The 19,331-nt window shown below is 45.2% G+C and overlaps 9 protein-coding genes across 9 annotated transcripts; 5 read left to right on the top strand and 4 right to left on the bottom strand.

Moving 5' to 3' along the window:
* Positions 1-1,139: 1,139 nt before the first annotated feature.
* LAJ45_02657 (uncharacterized protein) lies at positions 1,140-2,049 on the bottom strand (the record flags this gene model as incomplete). The annotated part of the gene is made up of 4 exons (XM_046112248.1): positions 1,140-1,157; positions 1,219-1,434; positions 1,492-1,960; positions 2,033-2,049. The coding sequence occupies 4 exons, from the start codon at positions 2,047-2,049 to the stop codon at positions 1,140-1,142; spliced, it is 720 nt and encodes a 239-aa protein (XP_045974374.1).
* A 216-nt stretch (positions 2,050-2,265) lies between these two features.
* On the top strand, positions 2,266-3,304 carry LAJ45_02656 (uncharacterized protein; the record flags this gene model as incomplete). Its single annotated transcript, XM_046112247.1, has 3 exons — positions 2,266-2,429; positions 2,499-2,618; positions 2,710-3,304. 3 exons carry the CDS (start codon positions 2,266-2,268, stop codon positions 3,302-3,304), a joined length of 879 nt encoding a protein of 292 aa, XP_045974373.1.
* An 873-nt stretch (positions 3,305-4,177) lies between these two features.
* Positions 4,178-7,725, bottom strand: LAJ45_02655 (uncharacterized protein; the record flags this gene model as incomplete). Its single annotated transcript, XM_046112246.1, has 17 exons — positions 4,178-4,237; positions 4,293-4,403; positions 4,474-4,860; positions 4,910-5,071; positions 5,128-5,212; positions 5,267-5,339; positions 5,394-5,428; positions 5,485-5,909; positions 5,969-6,017; positions 6,082-6,181; positions 6,230-6,303; positions 6,360-6,445; positions 6,513-6,847; positions 6,916-6,960; positions 7,021-7,227; positions 7,299-7,311; positions 7,369-7,725. The coding sequence occupies 17 exons, from the start codon at positions 7,723-7,725 to the stop codon at positions 4,178-4,180; spliced, it is 2,604 nt and encodes an 867-aa protein (XP_045974372.1).
* Positions 7,726-8,347: 622 nt separating this feature from the next.
* Positions 8,348-9,898, top strand: LAJ45_02654 (uncharacterized protein; the record flags this gene model as incomplete). Its single annotated transcript, XM_046112245.1, has 9 exons — positions 8,348-8,378; positions 8,539-8,595; positions 8,692-8,752; positions 8,867-8,898; positions 8,960-8,999; positions 9,057-9,138; positions 9,212-9,605; positions 9,679-9,700; positions 9,775-9,898. The coding sequence occupies 9 exons, from the start codon at positions 8,348-8,350 to the stop codon at positions 9,896-9,898; spliced, it is 843 nt and encodes a 280-aa protein (XP_045974371.1).
* Positions 9,899-10,730: 832 nt separating this feature from the next.
* On the top strand, positions 10,731-12,863 carry LAJ45_02653 (uncharacterized protein; the record flags this gene model as incomplete). Its single annotated transcript, XM_046112244.1, has 2 exons — positions 10,731-10,947; positions 11,047-12,863. The coding sequence occupies 2 exons, from the start codon at positions 10,731-10,733 to the stop codon at positions 12,861-12,863; spliced, it is 2,034 nt and encodes a 677-aa protein (XP_045974370.1).
* Positions 12,864-13,364: 501 nt separating this feature from the next.
* Positions 13,365-14,350, bottom strand: LAJ45_02652 (uncharacterized protein; the record flags this gene model as incomplete). The annotated part of the gene is made up of 7 exons (XM_046112243.1): positions 13,365-13,437; positions 13,515-13,680; positions 13,746-13,964; positions 14,035-14,066; positions 14,129-14,182; positions 14,242-14,257; positions 14,329-14,350. 7 exons carry the CDS (start codon positions 14,348-14,350, stop codon positions 13,365-13,367), a joined length of 582 nt encoding a protein of 193 aa, XP_045974369.1.
* Positions 14,351-14,730: 380 nt separating this feature from the next.
* On the bottom strand, positions 14,731-15,393 carry LAJ45_02651 (uncharacterized protein; the record flags this gene model as incomplete). Its single annotated transcript, XM_046112242.1, has 4 exons — positions 14,731-14,828; positions 14,886-14,908; positions 14,978-15,265; positions 15,335-15,393. The coding sequence occupies 4 exons, from the start codon at positions 15,391-15,393 to the stop codon at positions 14,731-14,733; spliced, it is 468 nt and encodes a 155-aa protein (XP_045974368.1).
* Positions 15,394-15,574: 181 nt separating this feature from the next.
* LAJ45_02650 (uncharacterized protein) lies at positions 15,575-17,963 on the top strand (the record flags this gene model as incomplete). The annotated part of the gene is made up of 10 exons (XM_046112241.1): positions 15,575-15,660; positions 15,715-15,958; positions 16,010-16,042; positions 16,105-16,156; positions 16,204-16,289; positions 16,339-16,458; positions 16,510-16,649; positions 16,705-16,925; positions 16,977-17,156; positions 17,212-17,963. 10 exons carry the CDS (start codon positions 15,575-15,577, stop codon positions 17,961-17,963), a joined length of 1,914 nt encoding a protein of 637 aa, XP_045974367.1.
* A 479-nt stretch (positions 17,964-18,442) lies between these two features.
* LAJ45_02649 (uncharacterized protein) lies at positions 18,443-19,310 on the top strand (the record flags this gene model as incomplete). The annotated part of the gene is made up of 2 exons (XM_046112240.1): positions 18,443-18,761; positions 18,838-19,310. 2 exons carry the CDS (start codon positions 18,443-18,445, stop codon positions 19,308-19,310), a joined length of 792 nt encoding a protein of 263 aa, XP_045974366.1.
* Between the last annotated feature and the right edge of the window lie 21 nt (positions 19,311-19,331).

Genomic DNA, 19,331 nt, shown 5'->3' with positions numbered 1-19,331 from the left:
TAATCCTCAATCGTACCTATGGTTAATAAAAAATTCCGTAATTCCAAGTTACATAACAATATCGGGCATAGGCTTACTCGGGGAACACCCTAAAACGCTGTAATAGTGCATACATGTAGTTAATCTCGTGCCCAGAATGTGCCGACCTGGCACAGTCTGGTGTAATAGGTCTTTTTCGTTTGGTGACTTATTTTCTCGGAGATATTAGCGTCGGAGGGCTCTCGGGGGGCTCTCGGGGGGGCTCTCGAGGAGGCTTTTCGGGCCGGGTATTTTGTATGGGATTAGCACACCCCGAGAACACCCCGAACTAGCGTAAAATTTGAAAACTAGCGGAGGTTTTCTGAACCTTAAATATCCCCGGCGAACCTTAAATCTTTGCGAGTTTGCCATACAAAATCAACTATTTCGGGGTTTTAAAATCTCTCCGAACCCTTAGACTCTCCGAGAGCCCCCGGAGTCACTCGGACATTTCTCGGAGGAAGTTCCAAAAACTTATTACACCAGACTGTGCCCACGGTGCATATGGTCACACATGTCTGGGAACGAGACTAGTGCATAGTCCAAATTAAAGGCTCTGTAATTCGCAAATTCTCTGGTTTTGTACGTACATGTTATCCTACTTTCATATGATTTTTCTAGCTTACATGTACTTTAGTTAGCAGTCTCTTTTGCAAGATATGTGCTACCTTGAATATATGCAGGACATCACAGTTACGGTAGGGAAAGCGGGCCCAAGTTGCATACTCGTTTAAAAACCCTGTTTTTCATCGTTTTCTAGACTCTCAAAATGGCTCCCATATATCTAACTCATTTTCTTAAAACGAAGTAGTATTATACAGAGTAAAGTTTAAGCCACCATACCCCTGTCTCAGACGGCCCCCAAACGGGCCCTGGATGAGGATTGATACTCCATAGGTATCATGAATAGGTACTAATGATGTAACTGTGTATTTCTCTGTCCTATCAATTTAAACCTATCCGCGATGGATTTCCCTAGTAAATGCATTTTCTAAATCCACCATTCCGTTGTATCTAAGCCACTGAGCAAGAAATGAATGAGGAACACGAGGTTCAAACCCGCACGTTTCGTTTAAAAATACAATTATTTAAGAAAACTGCCCAACACCTAGAAAACATCTCTATCGCACATACTTGTTCTAAATAATACTAGCAATTAGTCTTCTACCCGAATCGATATATTGGATTAAAATAACTTACCATGAATCGCTTGTGGAAGTCCGAACGCAGAAGATCATTGACAAATTCTTTCTTTTTATTCTTGTCGCTCGTGCCGCGTGCTTGGTTTTTGAAGATAACATCGTCATCCCACCTACGTTTCACCTGAAAATCGCCAGATCCTCTATTAAGAAGAGGATTTCCGCGAGCGACGTCGTATTCGTTCTTTTCTTGCTCTTGAGCAGCTTTTTCAGCTTCCTATGAGGTTGAAAATGTCAGATGGCAGTCTAGAGATTGAACTAGTGAGAGAATTACCTCGCGCTCACGAGCTTCAGCTCTTTCTTTCTTTATCTTTTCCAATTCTCGCAATAGCTCGGCAGTCTCGTCTTCTTCGTCGTCACTTTCTTCATCACTACTCTCGCTGGCACTCCCTCCGTCCGAGTCTGCGTCTATGTCCCGGGTCTCTTCCAGTACTCTCCGTCTCTTGACCTCAGCATTCTCTTCCTCAGCATTCTCGCCTCCAATTCCACCGTTCTCAATAGCTCTCTTTGTGCCCCCAGAAGGAGACGTGGATTCTAATTGTGCCCCCTTTCCGCCGTTGATTTTCGCATAATGGGCTGCCTCTGCCTTGAGCAGCTCAGCGCGGAGATCACGGACTTCTGAGTCGGCTTCACCTCCTTGACCGGGTTGGCGGACCTTGAGTTTGGTATGTGCTGGGAGGAGACGTTGGTGGTAGGCAGGACCCTTGGGAGCTTCTTTACCACGGGCTGGATCGAAGGTTGGTCTGTGGTCACGGTCATCATTGATTAGCAAAAATAAGTCTTCGCATAAGCTTCGATCGAGTTTAGTGGATCACCTGTGAGCTGTAGTCATTGTGGCTACTAGGAAGAATAATTTGAAGGTTCTGGCCTGGAAGATGTGAATGAAGACTACATGTATGTAGCTGTTCAAGAGGCGTGGCTATGTAATTCGGGTGCGCTAGCCATATTCAGCCGCATGCAGCTTTTCGCGCGAAAAGTTCACGTCTTCCCCAGAACCCCCACCGGTGCTCTTCATAACTCCAATCCACTTACTGATCCTTACAAAAAAATGCCTAAGGAATTAGAACCCTCAACATGCGAAAAGAACTTCGTCCTCGAAGCCCTCAAAGAGAATCTCCGTATCGATGGCCGGAACTTTGAGTCTTTCCGAGAGCTCGAAATTTCATTCGGTGAAGATTATGGCCTTGCTGATGTTCAACTGGGGAAAACAAGGTAAATCTATCTCTGCAAATAGTTGCAACAGTCTTAACTTAAAACTGACGGTAAAACCGAGTTTCCTAGGGTCCTCGCTCGTGTCTCTGCCGAGGTTTCAAAGCCATTCTCTGACCGTCCCTTTGATGGCATTTTCCAAATTACAACTGAACTAGGGCCTATGGCCTCTCCCGCATTTGAAACCGGCCGGTTCGTCCTCAACAATTCGTCCTCCTTCTCAGTTGACTGTCCACTATTTATATGCATACTTAAAGGCTAAAATCGAGAACCACAAATACAGACAGACGGAACAAGAGGTCCTCCTCGCACGTCTTATCGAGAAAGCCATCCGCCGCTCGAATGCCATCGATACCGAATCTCTTTGTATAGTTGCCGGTCAAAAATGCTGGGCAGTACGTGTCGACGTGCATTTCCTCCATCACGATGGAGGGCTGATCGATGCATCTTGCATAGCAGCTGTAGCTGCTCTACAGCACTATCGCAGACCTGACGTTTCGGTTGACGGCGAGAAGGTTATAATTCACACACTCACGGAACGGGTACCTGTCCCGCTTTCAATTCTCCATATCCCTATCTGTGTCACCTATTCATTTTATCATGGCGGGGAGGTGTCTTTGGTCGATGCTACACTACAAGAAGAGCAGTTAAGAGACGGAGATATGACTATCACACTAAACAAGTTTGGTGAGGTATGCCAGATAGCGAAAGCAGGTGGTTTGCCTATTGGAGCATTGGCTTTGTTACAATGTGCGAGGATTGCATTGGTCAAAGTGCAGGAAATTACCGCGTTTCTCCAGAAGAGACTTGAGGAAGACTCAGCAGCGAGGACAAGAAGAGACAACTTGTTGGAAAGCACGGCGCAGAACGCAAGATAAGAACTTTTTTTTTAATCGTTTCGTCCAGATTGCTATAACGCACACCCTTACACACGAAATATAGAAATAATCACGTGGAGGTCTGGGGCCCTTTTCCAGGGCATTTTAATAAGTCTCTTTTTGCATCGAGTGATAAACCATGTCTAAGATACAATTTTTTTTTATTTTATCTGAACTTTCAGACCCTGATAGTCCTATAATTCACCGCAAACTTGCAACTAAAGCAGGGTTAGACTGAGCACATGCACTATATATATATGTATTACGGTTCTGTCTGCATGTCTTCTAAATAGTCTAATCTTCCTCGTTGTGGTAAGCTTAAGGAAGCATTATCACTGGTTGGTTTTCTTCTACCAGGACTGCTTTGTGTAATGAACAAGTAGCCACTCCCGAGTTTTTAGGTTGGTAGTTTGCACTGACTGTTGATATATATATAGATTTGTAGATATCATGTAGATATCATGGATAATTGACCTCGTAGTTTAATAATATTATACAAAACACCAGATGTACGGATAATGCACCGTTAATTTCTCTATGAGTACAACCTCTTGTACTAAATAAATGCCATCAGACGGGTCGCAAATTTCCAGAGCTATTGACAGGAGTCATAATTACACGAGAGGGGAAGTAAACAAGCGGTATCAGATATCATTGAAAAGGAAGAAGAAAAAAGTGAAAGTGCAAGTACATCGCAACATAAGTAACGATGTACGCCATGCAATGTCAATATTACGAAAAACTGTCAGGCCCTGCAGCTCAATAACGAATAGAAACAAAGTGTCTTCCACAGAACATAAATTACTGACGATATTTCCTGGCCATGAGTATTTGAATATCATTGCTAGAATAAGGTATAAACCTACATCTAGATTAATGAGCCTTCCCCTCGTGTACCTCCATTAAATACTTCACAAAGGCCTTCTTGTGCACCTATCCGGGCAATAGTTAGTTATGTATTTAGAAGTTCAGGGCTTCTTCAACTTACAACTCCTGCAAATTGTCCATCTCGCAACACGCACATATACCGCAGACCCAACTTTGCGAAGCATTCATAGACTAGTTCCATAGGCGAATGTCTCTCAAGCGCAACAGGTGCCTATAACAGAAAAAAAAGAATAAGTAACTGTTTAGGGAAACTTGTCAAACATAAAGGACGCAAAACTTACTGGATCAATATAAGGCGAGAAGTCAGTCGGATCTTTTACCGAAACACCATCCGAACTATTATCAGATGAATCCTCCCTTGGTGCCATGAGACAAAGTTCATCCTCTTCTGAATGAAGATTATCGAGAGCAAATTCCAAATCTGGCGCTGGAATGAGCCCTACAAGGATGCCACCCCTGACAATCGGAAGACCACCATCTAATTCTCCGGCATTTTGCAGCATCCGCAATTTATCACGAAGCTCCTCCGCTGGAACAAGAACGGAATCTGTAATATCTATCAAACGCTCGGGTCTTAGACGCGGTGTAATGTCAACAAGTTGAGAAGAGAAAACAGGTCGCATTTTGGTGTCGAGGTAGGGATATGAGTTTAGAGCAGTTAGAAGATCCTATGTTTGTTTAGTCATACGTATCATGTAATGGTAGTTAGAAACTAACATATATACTCAAGGGCTCAATGGCATCAGCCGTCCATTTGGACACAAGTACTGCAAGAGAGAACGGCAGGACATGGTCGAGACTACCGGTCATTTCAAATAAAATGACTGCAAGTGTTACTGAAAGCCGAGTGACACCACACATTACAGCGCCGGCGCAAACCTAAGGGAACATTAATTAATCATGCTAAAATATAAGCACCCATCGGGACCACTTACCAATGCGTATACTCCTGGAACTACGCATGCCGATGGGGCGCCTCCAATAGGGCATGATTCAAATAAGGCCGAGTTCGGAAACTTGCTAGAAAAGATATCAAAACCTGCCAGGAGTAAATATCGAGGGGGTTGCACTTACTAGACGGCATATTCAACGGCTAAACCAACAGTGTGTCCCATGATACCACCAATAACCATAGTAGGTACGTAAACTATACTTTGTAAGCGGAAATATTGGGTGCGTTTTCGAGTGATAATAAACTAACCTCCGGCAGGGACTTTGGTTCCAAAGGTTATAACGCTTTGACACTTGTTACTACATGTATATACAAACCCAAGATGCAATGGTGAACTTACGTGAGAACACTTTTGATGGCAAGAGCGACCAGTAAATACAGTATGGTCTCTGGAATCTCATCTGGCTCAGGACACAGCCCAGAATGTTGAGATTCGCTACCCGTGCAGGGACTTGCGAGCTCAAAAAGTAACTCGCTGACAGCCAATCGAACATATCGATTCCAGTACGAGATCAAACCAGTGGCGAGGGCAACAAAACTGAGTTCGAGAACTGGATAGTTCTTGATAATTTTATTCTTTCGGAAAGTTGTAGCCCAAAACTTGCTGGCTTTGATGAAGAGAGCGCCGTACACACCGCCACAAACACCGAGAAATACGAAGGCGACGAGCTCAAAAATATGCCAATCAGTAACATAACGAACCTCGAATAGCACAATCTTGTTTGTTCCATATGGATTTAAAAATTTCAAGGATAACGCGGCCACCTGTGACAGTCAGATCTGCAGAACAACTCTGATTGTGGTATATGGCGGCAACAACTTACAATGCAACAGAAGAATGTTCTAAATAATGTTTTTGGTGGGAAGTAGTAGCTACTGAGGATTAGATTCTGTGAAATACGACGGACTGGCAACAAAACGGTCTACGAGAACGCACCTGACTTCCTCAAGGCTGAACAAAACACCGCCGATGGGGGCGCCAAACGCAACCGCGACACCAGCTGCTGCACTTGCACTGAGCATTTCCCTACGTTTCCCTATGGAACATAAGCATCATACAGGCGATTAAACAAGGTATAATTTACCATCGTTGTGGTTGTATTTTGGAAATAAACGGCAGGCAATGTTTCCGACGCATGTAGCAATATGGACGTATGGGCTGATATATATGTTAATATAAGTAATCGTGTAGAGAGTAGTCATCAGTTTTCGCACCCTTCCTTTCCCAAACTCAAGCCTGATGAAACACTTAAAATCAGGGCAAATGTTTTCACCACAAGCGTTTTCAACCCCAGATATCCCTTATAAAGTGTCAGTAATATTATGATCAAAATCAATAATAGACACTATCTAAGCGGGGACGCGTACGTGGAGAACAAATCCAGATAGAATAACCTTCACTTCTGCGACACCACTACCTGCAGCAGAATAATAAATGGTGGGTGCAGCGTTTACGGCCTTTGATTCTGAATTGCTGTGCCCTTCACCATCTACTCTAGATATTTGTGTCAAGTCCTCGTCTACATTCTGGATTTGTAGGGCACCCGGGTATATTGTCCGAGTAGTCATTGTCAATAACGAAGATGTTGTGGCTAATACCACCGTAAAAGCGACATAGAATATATAGTCAATATACTCAGTCTTCTTTTCTGAACCCGTGACTAATTGTGACCAATGCCTCCACATGGGACAAAATGATGTTGCTTTTGAAAGCGTTAGCATAGCAATTACAAGAGGTAATCACGATATTGAAGTGTTTGCAAATACTGACCACTGTCACCTAAACAACATTTTTTCTTACTAAAATACCACCCATCTTCCGGCCTGAATGTCAGCTCTGTCTATATTAATTCTCGAGTGGATCATGATAACTCACTCGTGCAATAGCCTTCCTTGTAATCAAACAGGACATTCTCCGTGACATCAACAAAAAATGCCAAGCAGGCCACGATGAAGCCTATTATAGCAACTAACACCCACCCTTGAGCGCCATCAAACCAAGCATGCAATCTTCCGCGAAAGTCCTTGCGAGCTCTAAGAGCCTTAACCCTATTTGCATCTTTTATGGAATCGTTTATCCAATCTGCAAGATTTCAACGTAAGCAAAGCTTTTAGCCCATTTGAATTGCTTTCAGGAGCGTTATTATGCCGTACCAGTGGATGTAAACTATTTTAGTGAAGAAAATCAGTTTACAAGCCTTGATTGCATAATAGGATACCCTACCTGATCGTACCACACCCTCTCCTCTAGTAGCGACTCGGTTGTTTTGTTCTTCAGATCGTAACTTGATAGTGCGCTTGTCAGTCGCTGCGCAAAGGAGGGAATCCGACTTTGGGTGTCCTGCGGAGAAACGGTCGAGTGATGCCGGGAAATTCGCGGGCGAGGCGTCGAAGGAACTGTTGAGTAGTCTCGTCGACGTCCATGAGGTTCCTGAACCCCAAGTAAACTAGATCGCTCATTCCAATCGGTATTGCGGGATGAAGCCGATAATCTCCGACGGTGACTTCTGGATCTCCGGCCTCCTATAAGGTCCTCCTCAGAGGCCCGACGCCTTGAGTCGTTGGTACTTTCCCCTTCCATCGCGCGGGAGTGTGTTGCAATGTATATCCAGAGTGCACCGAACAGAGAGGGATTCAAAAGAAAAGGTGCGACAGTGTATGACTCCGGGAGAAAGATAAGACGAAAGACAAAGGGCAGGAGTAGGGTTTTTTCTTCTAATATCACTGTGGTCTATCTCGTGGGGGCGGTCTTAAGCGCACGCGTGATTGAGTGTCACCTGGGATAATTCAGGGATGTGTCGGGGCCAGGACGCGGATCCATCGTCATATTAATATATATATTTGCATTTTTGTATACATATGTTTATTATAAATCGCAAGACTTTATTTCATTTTTGAGGACTAATCCAATCGTAATATCATATTGGACTGTAACTACATGTCCTACATGCATGTACCTACTGTACATAGAGTAGGTACATATAACATGATTGTGCAGTTAGAAAAGGGCAGAGCGGTGCAGGACCCTTGGGATAAACCGTTTGAGCCTGCATTACACCCACGACCACCCACCCTCTAAACGCCGCTGCCGGTATGTATCTTCTCCACTTCATATTACAACCCTATTGGTCAGGGAGCTGAACAATCGGGAGATATGATACCTACACGCCAGAAATTGGGATAGTTACATGTGGTACTAGAGTATGTACTCTACAGTGTACTCACCGACAGCTGGTACTTTACTGATAAGATGTATCTACTCTACCCACCTATCTATGTAGTACCTGAGTCGGCATATATTGCCTTCTCGGTGGTTCATACTTTGCTTTCGTGGTAGACTAAGCTGCATCTCCAACTCAACCCCTCACCTTAGTAAAAACCTATTTAACGCTAGAGGTGTCTGTACTTAGATCAGGCTGTACCTTTGAGGTTACAACTTATTTACTATTACGTACGGGTGAACCATACTCTAGACAAGCTTTAAATACCTGCCGTCCTGGACCTCCTCACTCTGGCCACTTCTAACTACTCAAGATGGCATTCGCAGACTACGATAAGATTCTTTTGTTCGGGGACTCAATAACAGAGCAGTCGTATGAACAGACAAGGTAAATATAAATACACGCATTATCTGATTTTTTTTCTTTTCTTTCCTTTTCTTTCCTTTTTTCTTTACACAAGAAACTTGTCATGTGCTAAAAAGTGGCGTTCTGTCTCACAAGAGGTTTTGGATTCGGTGCAGCATTGGCAGATGGTAAGCTATTGCCATATTTGTTTGACGGTGAGATTCTATATGTTTATACTAACCTTTCCAGCATATAAACGCAGGTTAGAAGTAGTAAATAGAGGATTCAGGTTTGATACGAATAACTGTAGCTGGGGAAGAACTCAGTCTTGCTGATGCACCGCCAGTGGATATAATACTCTTCACGCGCTTGATGTTCTTCCAAAGATTATCCCGCTACCCAGTCCTAGCTCCCGGATTAAACTTACAGTCAGCAGTTTCCTTCTTTTATCCAAACTTATCAAAAGCTTTCTTGATCTCATTCTGACCTTTGTTGTGGTAGGTCGTCTTTTTGGGCGCCAATGATGCTGTCCTTCCTGGCCTGCCACAGCATGTACCCTTGGACCAGTATTCTAGGAACCTATACAGGATACTCGACCACTCAAGCTTGAAAGCACACAATCCAGAGTTTATTCTGGTTGGCCCTGCTCCAATTTGTGAATACGATACGCAGGAACACGATTCTTCCAATAAAATTAATTATGTCCAGCGACTAGCTGCTGTTACAAAACAATATTCAGATGCAGCCCTAGTAGTCGGAAGAGAGCTCGGTCTACCAACCGTTGACTTATGGAACGCATTTATTAACCACGCTGGCGGATATGAAGTTAATAAGCATTTGCCAGGATCAAAAGAGATTCCAAAGAACCAAAAGCTCTCAGACCTATTTCGAGATGGTGGGTCTATAGTACTTCTATGAAAGCGTTTATTCATGGAAATGAAGTGCTAATAAAATACAAATACATATAGGCCTTCATTTTTCCCCTCAAGGGTAATTTTTGAAATCATATTCCATTCCAACGAGTGCAACCTATTTGGATATATACTAACCTCTATTCACTAAAGGTACAAAATTTTGTATGAGTGCTTGATGGATGTTATCAAAACCGACCTCCCCCAACTACACCCAACAGAACTGGATTACGTATTCCCTTTCTGGCATGTGGCCCCAAAAGCTGCACCTGAGTAGATACCGCGGCTTATCAAGGCGAAGAAAATAGTTGGAAAAGTCTTACTCACTTTACATACTTACATATGTATGTACCTACATGTAGTAACTAGAATCTAGATCATAGTTGCGGATTTCCTGTGCATCTATATACACTTCTATATATACCAAACTTTCAATGATTACAAGTTTATGTAAGACACGTGTAGGGTTGTAGAGTAAGTACATACATGTAGGTATAGCACATACTGTATCAATTAAGATTCCAGAGTACGTACGGAACAGATAAATACAGCAGTAGGAGTCTGTGCATGTCTTTGCTAAATTTCATGTACTTATTAAGCTTCCCCTGGTACATCGGTTGCACACTCCTCATCTCATAGTTACCTCTGAGCTGTTGCAAGAATTCTAGAAAACAAAGGCATTTCCGAAAACAATCCGGGACGCCGAATTAGTGGTGGAAGGCATCATATCTGGCGCTTTTGGATTTCGTTGCTGTAGTCACCCGCAACGTCCCTCTCAACCGTGAACTTCACGAAATCCCCACTTCTACGGCAGCTCCCATCGAATTTACTACAAGTTCTCTCTAAATCACTCTCTCATCTCGCATCCCGAGTTACTCATTAAGTACACTACCATTTAAGTACATACTCGACAGCTCTTCCTGATTACATCTACCCGTTATTAGTCATTACATAGCGTCGTCGCCTCCCACTTATTCGTTGGCTATAGCGGAATTTGCAACACCGAGGCATACAGCACTAAAAGCTAGGGAGGTATCGCGAAGAGACACTCATTAAAAAGTGAGGCTTGCCTCCAGGAGGAGTTGTGCATGTGCTCCTAGGTGATGGAGATGTTCAATGCACCTCAGCAATTCTGGGGGGTGCACGATTTAACTGAAGAAATTCGAATGTTAAAAGCTGCCCACTTTGAGCACGCTGAGCGTCTCACCCAACATTCTGAGAGAATTGGTCGGCTTGAGCAGCAACAGGATGACTCAAAAATTCGTTCCTTATGGAGCACACCTTCACCATTTCCGCCTATGCTGAGTTCCGGCTCGTTTTCCCAACGTAGGCTTTCTTCTCAGGGTTCTCGCTTGCCCCCCCCCCTCTCTTTTCTTCAAAGTCATATGGTCCTCGACTAAGCTGACACTGTAGTTATTTTGGTAGAACCTGTCAACTCCGAACCTGCTGATGATTTTAACGGCTTCGACGAGGAGAATTTGTTGGCAGATTTGCGATTGGATGACGTTGATGTACCGAGGAGAGGTGCCTCGCGAGCAAACAGTGTGCGTTTTGATAGTGCTATACAGAGTCACTGGATTCATGATTCTCAAAGTTCAAACGATTATTTCGGTCCTCGAAACAACAGTGGGATAGGAGGAGGTGGATATCCCATGACCGAGAGGTCGTCATCCCACAAGTCCGACTACAAATCAGACGGAAGACAGAGCTCCATGCGTTCTTATGGTGACAACAGCTCCTTTTTTGAAGGTGATACTGGTGTGCATTTCCACCCACCTCCCCAGAACTTCGATATCTTAGACTGCGACGCACACCGACCTTCTGCACCTACCACTGGCCCAGCACCAGCAATTGTTCGCTGCTGGCTTGACACTGCCTCCTCATTTGACTCCTTACTATATGCTGTAGTTTGCACGGGTTCGGTTAAATCTTTGGTTGATGCTTCTCTGGTCACCAGGTTTGGATTGCAGGACCAGATGGTCAAGGGGAAGGATGGTGAATACAAAATCAGTCTGGCAATATATCTTCCTGATGCGACGATTCAACAACCAACAAGGGGAAATGGCCAAACACAGCTACCAAAGCTAACAGTCCAATTTACTGTAGCTCCAAGTCGAAAGTCAAGTCAAATGGAAAATGAGGTTGGAATCTTTCTAGGGAGCGATGTTCTGTCAGACCATATGGGGGACGTGTTGTTTTCACAAAGCCAGTTGCTTTTATACGTAGATGATGGCCGGAAAATGTTTGTACCTTTTGCTCGCCCCGGTTCCCAAGCTGGAGTTTCGGATGTTTGTACAATACACATTGGCGACCAACTTTCGGAACATCGATTGGAAGAACAGCTTTTAATCGAAAACCAAAAACAAGGATCTGCTACCAGAGTTGGTTGTATGGATGGGCCCTCCAAAGGTGAAAGTTCCGAACTAGCTATAGAAGAGCCTACAGTGCGAGGTCAGATTCCGGTTTCGTCGCCGAAGCCAGTTCGGGGCCGGAAAGCAGCAGTCATCAGCAGTGTTTCGCCACCCGAGTCATCTGAAACTCTTGAAGAACCGTCAAAGAAGGATAACCATAGAAGAAACAGTATACATCATTCTGGAGGAAATGGGTTCGAAAAGAAACGTGCCATAGGACATAAGGAGGAACTCACGGTGGGATTCGGATTTTCAAGTGAGGCTGGAGCTTCTTCGAACGAAGAGACCACAAAAGAGTCTCGATATACCGATCGTAGAGCCAAGAGCGATGGGGAGGGTAGCTTTTGGAATGCTAACAGTATCAAATCTGGCGGGGCCGGGTCAGGAAATGGGAATGCAAAGGGTACTGTGGGGGTCTGGGAATCGTGGAGGAAGGGCCAGATGACGCAAAAAAAGGATTCTCAGGCACCATCACGTGGGATGAAAGTTCTCCGTACATCAAAATCTTCGTCCTTGTCCGATGCAAGAGCAAGTCACAAATCAGAGGGTAGTGGTGTTGTGGCAGACGAACCTGATTCCGCAAATCCAACTACAGCACATACTTCCCAAGGGTTTGCCAGAATCGACTCCTCACTTAGTGCCAATGGTACTAGCACACTAGAGAAGACACATGTTCGATCCCAACGCCGAACAAGCTCGGCAGAGGTTCAACCATCGTTCTCTATGGGAAACCCTGCCTTGATTCCAAAACCCAAGTCAACGAACGTAATTGGAGGTGCTTCAGCGTTTCACTGGATGGCATCAAAAAGCTCGACATCGGCTGTTGAGTAGATGATAGAGGGAAAGACGAATCAAGCATACATTAGAAGTACTGGGGTAAATCCCTTTACAGCCATTTAAGGAGCGGTGGATTCGAATGTTTTATTAGGGGACGCAGCGCGCTCTGACTTCAGATTGCTTAACTTTTATGGATTTCATCGAGGCACTGCCCGCGTGACCTTGAGGATTATTGAAATAAACTTATGTCTTACTATTTTTAATTCCTTGACCTGTTTCTTTGCCGGATTATCTAGGTAAACAGATGACTGAGAGGTTCGTCTGAGAAGGATTCTGGCAGCGAGATCAAGTTTCAATTGGGGAAATAACGGTAATGTGTTACAGCAAGTTTACTAGCTGTTTTTGTCATGGAACCAAAGATAAAACAAGTCGAGTCCTACCAACAATAGATAATCGATGACTTCATTTCAGGCAATGTAAGGTATAGAAAATAGATAGAGAAACAAGTTATCCTAATTACCAAAGCTACCTCCATACCTATTACTGATCAAACCGTTACAAGAGAGATTGAAGGGACATTGAGGTTGACTGTTTTGTATCTTTGACCACAGAGGCAATCTTTCGAAACCTAAATAGTGGTAAATTAGTCTCAGTCATCGAAGTTTGAAGAAGCCTTTTATCTGCTTTTGGTAATATAGAACTTACTCTTCAATGCTGGCATCACCCATAACTTCATATATCCAACTTTCACTGCTTGTGATGATGGCGCCCTCCGCGCGCAATCTGGCTAGTGCCAGAGGCACTTCTTGTTTATTACAGGAAGATACTCCATCGGCTAGTACGTAGACCTTATGCCCCAGCTTTAAGAGATCTAGTTTGTAGGAGTTTCAATTTGTTGGTCCAGTAAGCGGGATTATCTGAATAGAAAGGACGTACCTAGAGTTGTTTGGGTCACACAGATATGACTTTCGATACCAACGATGGCTATGGAGTGAGGAGCATGTGACAATGCCGATTTAAGCTCTGGAATAGCCATAGAGAATAGGGTCTTATCCCAGTCGCCTTTTGCATGCTCGATGGAAAGCTCAGAGACAGTCTCTCCAAGGCGGGCTCTGTTCTGTGTAGTTACGTAGACGGGGATATCAAGGATTTTGGCTTTAAAGACATGCACATGTTAAACAATCACTTTATTATAATACCTTGCTTTGATTTGGGGTAGAATTACTCGCTTCAAGGAGCTTCTTAGCTGTAGCGACGCTGTAAGGTTGTCAGAACTATAGAAACATGTATGATATGAGCTCTATTGGTAGATGTAGTACCAATGTTCAAATCCATAGATTGGTTGGCGAAATTTCTCTTGCATATCGCAAATGCTCCAGGTAAGACAGATGTTAACGTTTGTCCTATTGTTGGCGCATGGAATAATACTCACAGAACTGCTGGATTCTCTATAATATCCGGGGCTTGGTCAGTTCAATCAATTCTGTGGTGTTGCATGACTTGTATGGTAATTGCTTACGAAGTTTCCCTGCAACCACCATCGTGCCTGTATTTATAAAAGATATGTTTGTGGTGGAGGAAGAGGTTATTGATAGTAGCTAAACTGAATCTAGGGAATGTGGGGTCAAAGAAATAGGGCCCTGAGGAGGTGCTCGCTAATTTATCAAGCGAATTATGCGGGGATACATCGGCTGCCGGAGGTCCGGTTACTACTAGTCTTGTGCCCAGCCTATTCTTGAAGCTTACTTCACGCCGAGAGCAAAATATAAGTGGTACATATAACGAATGAGTCCCCAGCTTTTATTCTCTGATCCGTACGAGGATTTTTGAATGACTGCCATCCAAACGTAGGTATAAGGCGAGGAATATGCTCAACAATATTGATATTACACATTAATTCTAAAACACACCACATGATATCCTACAAGCCGCCCTGGAGAGAAAAGGATGATATCAGAAGGACCATCACGTTAATGATGGACCACACAAACGGAATCCAAGTGCTCATGCGGAAAAACCCTTTTTGACAGTTAGCATTGCACTATGATGGTTTCATTTTCTGTGGGTTTTTCTTACCTGCATTATAAACAGCCGCAAGTCTACAAGTTGACCTTGGTGTCAGCATCTTGGTGGCATAAACACGACAATTTAGAGACCTTGAAACCTACATAAAACCCACTATTGTTCCTGACATTGCAGCCTCAATACCTCCAAGTATGGCATATAGGAATGGCACCCCAAAAGACAGTTTAGTCGGGTGCATCGCAAATGCCCAAATACCGGCTGCAAGGTGGAACGCGGCATAAACAATCAACGTCCAGAAAATCGTGAACCTCCATATATCTGTACTGTAGAAGAGATATGCTGTAGCCCCGGGTTTAGGGTTTATGGGCCAATATAGAGACGGGAATGGAGGCGTGTCGTAGCCCGGGGGAGCTACAGAACTCAGATGATAACTGCATTAGAGCTTGTTAGTAAGGGGGGAAGAGTAGCACTACAAGAAGATTCAACTGTAGGAGACGTACTTCCAGGAGACCATCGCAATCTCTATTCTTTCCAGCTTCTTAGGCGTTTTCAGCCTCATCTGGGTAGGAAGCTCTTCATCTGGAGCACATCCGAGGTTCGATGAGGGCGCCTATGGAGCTTGTGTCACGGAACATGGTCCAATTCGTAATCCTTGGCAGAGGACGTCAACACGACACCTCCGACACCCCCGAGCTCTATTCTGCTACGCTTCAAACACCCCCTAGACACGATTTATCACCATGGTAGTTGACAGGCGCCTCGATAATATTCTCCGGATCCTGCTACAGCCAGGCCAGGCAGATCCAAACAGCGCAGATGCTTCACGGTTCGTTGAACACCCCCCCTTGCTTTCCGAACGCGAGCTAACTTCTTTGTCCAGTGTTTACGCCTCGGCAGCAACAGTACTCGCAACCTTAACGAATCCGCTCAATGTTTCTTTACTCTCGACCCAGATATTGATTTCGCCTGCTATATGGGAGAATTTTGACGGGCTGAAGGCAGGCCTGCGGGTATTTGGGGTGTTTCAATCAGCGACTCTGGGAAAAATTGAGAATCAAGACTCCATATCCATATTGAGTGTCGAGGAATGGATTAATGCTATAGTTCGGGGGCCAATAACAATGGTATTCTCAATTTCTTCTTGGAAATTGTCCTACGGCGCTAATATTGGATAGTTCCCAGGTGGAAACATCTGTTATTGCTGGGGGGTATTCTTTCAGCAGATCAGGAGAGATCTCATTTGCCTCGGGTAACTCGGCGAAGCTTAGAGGAAGCTTTTTGTAGAGCTGTAAATCTTTCGGTGGAAACAAATGAAACAAATGGTATTTACCGTAATTCAAAATATTTGGATTTTATTAATCTTGGCTAGAGCTTGAGGCGGACACCTTAAGTCTTATATTATCACATGCAATGCAAAGTCTCTCGAGAAAGGCGAAAGAGGTCATTAATTACGATGTAAGTTTTTCTTAGTCCTATGTAAAACATTATATCTAATCATCCAAAGGCTCTTCTCCCAGTAGTTATCAAATCAATATACTATTCTCGGGAGGGTTTTCAATCGGGCTATTTTCTTTCGACTATTGACCATGATATCATGAATATTGAAGGCAAACTTGCTTGGCCGGTACGTTGCAATAAGATTTCCTAATCTTATTATTTGCTAAAAGTTACCTAGAGTAAATCCAACTCCTTTCTCGAGCTCCAAAACCGGTCTGGTAGACCCATGTTTGCAGCTATGAGCGGCCTAGCTCGATTGGCAGCAGCTTCAATAAGGCACGCCCAAGAACCTGCCGTCTTACACGCTTTCTTGGAAAGGTAGATTGGTCTAGACTTTATAGAATATTGGAGCCGCAGACTAATAGCTCTACAGTCTTCTCAATTTCTCCCATATTCTGACTGCACAATGGAAAATGAATGGGCTCAGCGAAATTCCAATGTCAGAAGAAGCAAACTTGGTTGACGAAGACTCATTAAAAGCAACAATTCCTGTTGTCTGGCAAATCTTGAAGTCTATACTTTTTGCGTCAACCTTGATACTCCAAGAGTTGATGTCACGGGTTGCCGAGTCACCGGCGTTGTGCGACTCCGAGAGTAGGTCTGACCTTGATGACCCTCCAAAGCTAAATTTACTAATTTCAATAGATGGCCCTATGATAGCTTCTAAGGTATTGCACGTGTTGCGTGGATTTTACTTTATCACCTCAAGACTAGGCCCCAATGCCTTTTCTTCATACAATTTTGTCTACTTTGCTGCTATCGACATCTTATCTTCTTACCCCCCTCAGGCGGAGGAGTTTGTCAAGGGGATTGTGCCTACAGAAGGTAAATACTACAACACATAGTCATGACACGTTTGACCAGCACTAACGTAACCTAGCCGGAAGTATTCCTAAGAAACTACCAGACCGCATATTGGACCTTTTCTTTTTGAATACTGTTGAGCACTTTTCACTATCCATATCGCAATCGGTCAATGAAGAAATTGTGATACCTGCTACATCACCATACCTTGCAGGTGGGCTAGAAGCCAGCTTACATGCACACTTTGAAGCCGCCCACTCTGTCATGCTTTCCATTATTAGCTCACCGTCTTCGGCAGAGCTGGGCTCTCGCATCCTGCCTTTCTATATCGAATCAGCATTCGAGGCATTCCCGACATCTCTCTCGGCCCGACAGTTCCGTCTGGCGTTCGGCACAATCATTAGGGAATGCAGTCCACCACAACCTATTTCGAAGCTTCAGCCGCATTTGACAGACGTAATTCTCGAGATTTTGTGCGACCGTGCAGCACGGGCTTCTACCGAGCCTCTGCCAAATCTAGTCGACGAAGGAGCTGTGGGGTTGAGTGAAAAGGATGTGTGCATACTTGCGCTGATTGACGGGCTTCCATCAATGCAAGTCAACGCCATGGAACGATGGCTTGAACCCACAGCAGAGCTTCTGGATATGGTGGAGAACCCAGGAAGTAAGCTAAGAATTCGGGAGAGATTTTGGGATGTCTTGAGTAGCGAGCTTGATGTGGAGAGGGCAGAGGTTGCAGTCAAGTGGTGGACGATGGGAGGAAGGGAGAAGGTCCTTTTCGGAAAGGAGAAGCCAGAGGGCGTTGAAGGCATCAGGAGTATGCTGTAGAATATACGCGCGGGCAGCACTGGTGTTGGATTCCTCAAATCATATTTACGGTTTATGTATCAATATATATAGAAATTTCATTTGTGTTTCCGGGATATACCATGCGGCTGCAATGTTGGCTCTGCGTACCCGTCCTGGTGTAGTTATTAGTCAACTTTGTTATAATCTAGTGTTTTTTTTTTTTTTTTTTTTTTTTTGAAAGAACGAAACGATACATGTATCTTTTTACATTGCTATTTCCGTAACTGCGAAAAAGACAAAACTGCTGGCATCGTCCGCAGCCCGCTCTGCCCAGCTGGGCTGGAAATGATAAATACGCAGATCTACCCGCCAAGAACATTGTGTAACCCTGGACAAGCAACAAGAGCACCTCCGTTCTCGAAGCACAAGGAGCAACCAGATAACTCCCACTTCCCACAACCTATACCAACTCCTCCCACCACCACCACCATCAATCACCACTACTACAATCAACCACCATGTCCGACCCCGACCGGTCCGCTTTCCCGCCCCGCTCCTCCTCCCGCGCCTACAACCCCCCCACGCGCAGCAGCTACCCAGGCTCGCCCAACTTCGAGCCACCGTCCTACCTCTACCCCGGGCACCCCTTCGCCCTCGACGCCATCGCCCTCCGCGCCGGCGCCCTCGGCGCCGTCGCAGCAGGCAGCATCGCAGCCGCGTGGCAGCTCCGCGCGTCATACTGGCAGCTCCCAATGTTTGCTGCGGCACTCGCCGTCTTCCACTTCTTTGAGTTCTGGATCACAGCGCGCTTCAACACACGGAAGGCAGAAGTCAAATGTAACCCCCCCTTCCCCCTTCCCCCTTCCCCCTTCCACCACGACAGAAACACCAACACTAACGGGGGCGCAAACAGCATTCCTCCTCACCAGCAACGGCGCCGCCTGGAACATCGCGCACGCCTCCGCCTTCGCCGAGGCCCTCCTCGAAGCCGTCTTCCTCCCACACCTCAAGACGCACACGCTCCCCACGGTGCTCGGCGTGCTCCTTGTCGTCGTCGGCCAGCTCGCGCGCTCATACGCGATGGCCCACGCGGGCACAAACTTCACGCATCTGGTCGCGCTCAACCACGAGCGCGGCCATGTGCTCGTGACGGACGGCATCTATGCGTGGCTGCGCCACCCGTCGTATTTTGGCTTCTTCTGGTGGGGCATTGGCACGCAGTTGATGCTCGGGAACCCGCTGTGCGCGGTTGCGTATGCGGCCGTGCTGTGGAGGTTCTTTAGTGCTAGGATTGAGGCGGAGGAGAGGCTGTTGGTGGGCTTCTTTGGGGAGGAGTATGTTAGGTATAGGGAGAGGACGAGGACGTGGATCCCGTTGTTGGGGTAGTGGGGGGGGGGGGTGTTTGTT

This window comes from Morchella importuna (assembly GCF_003444635.1).
Source record: "Morchella importuna strain M04M26 chromosome Unknown Morimp01GS005, whole genome shotgun sequence".
In the NCBI taxonomy this organism is placed as follows: Eukaryota; Fungi; Ascomycota; class Pezizomycetes; order Pezizales; family Morchellaceae; genus Morchella; species Morchella importuna.
The sequence above is the reverse complement of the archived record's forward strand: the minus strand, read 5'-3'. Positions and strand labels throughout refer to the sequence as shown.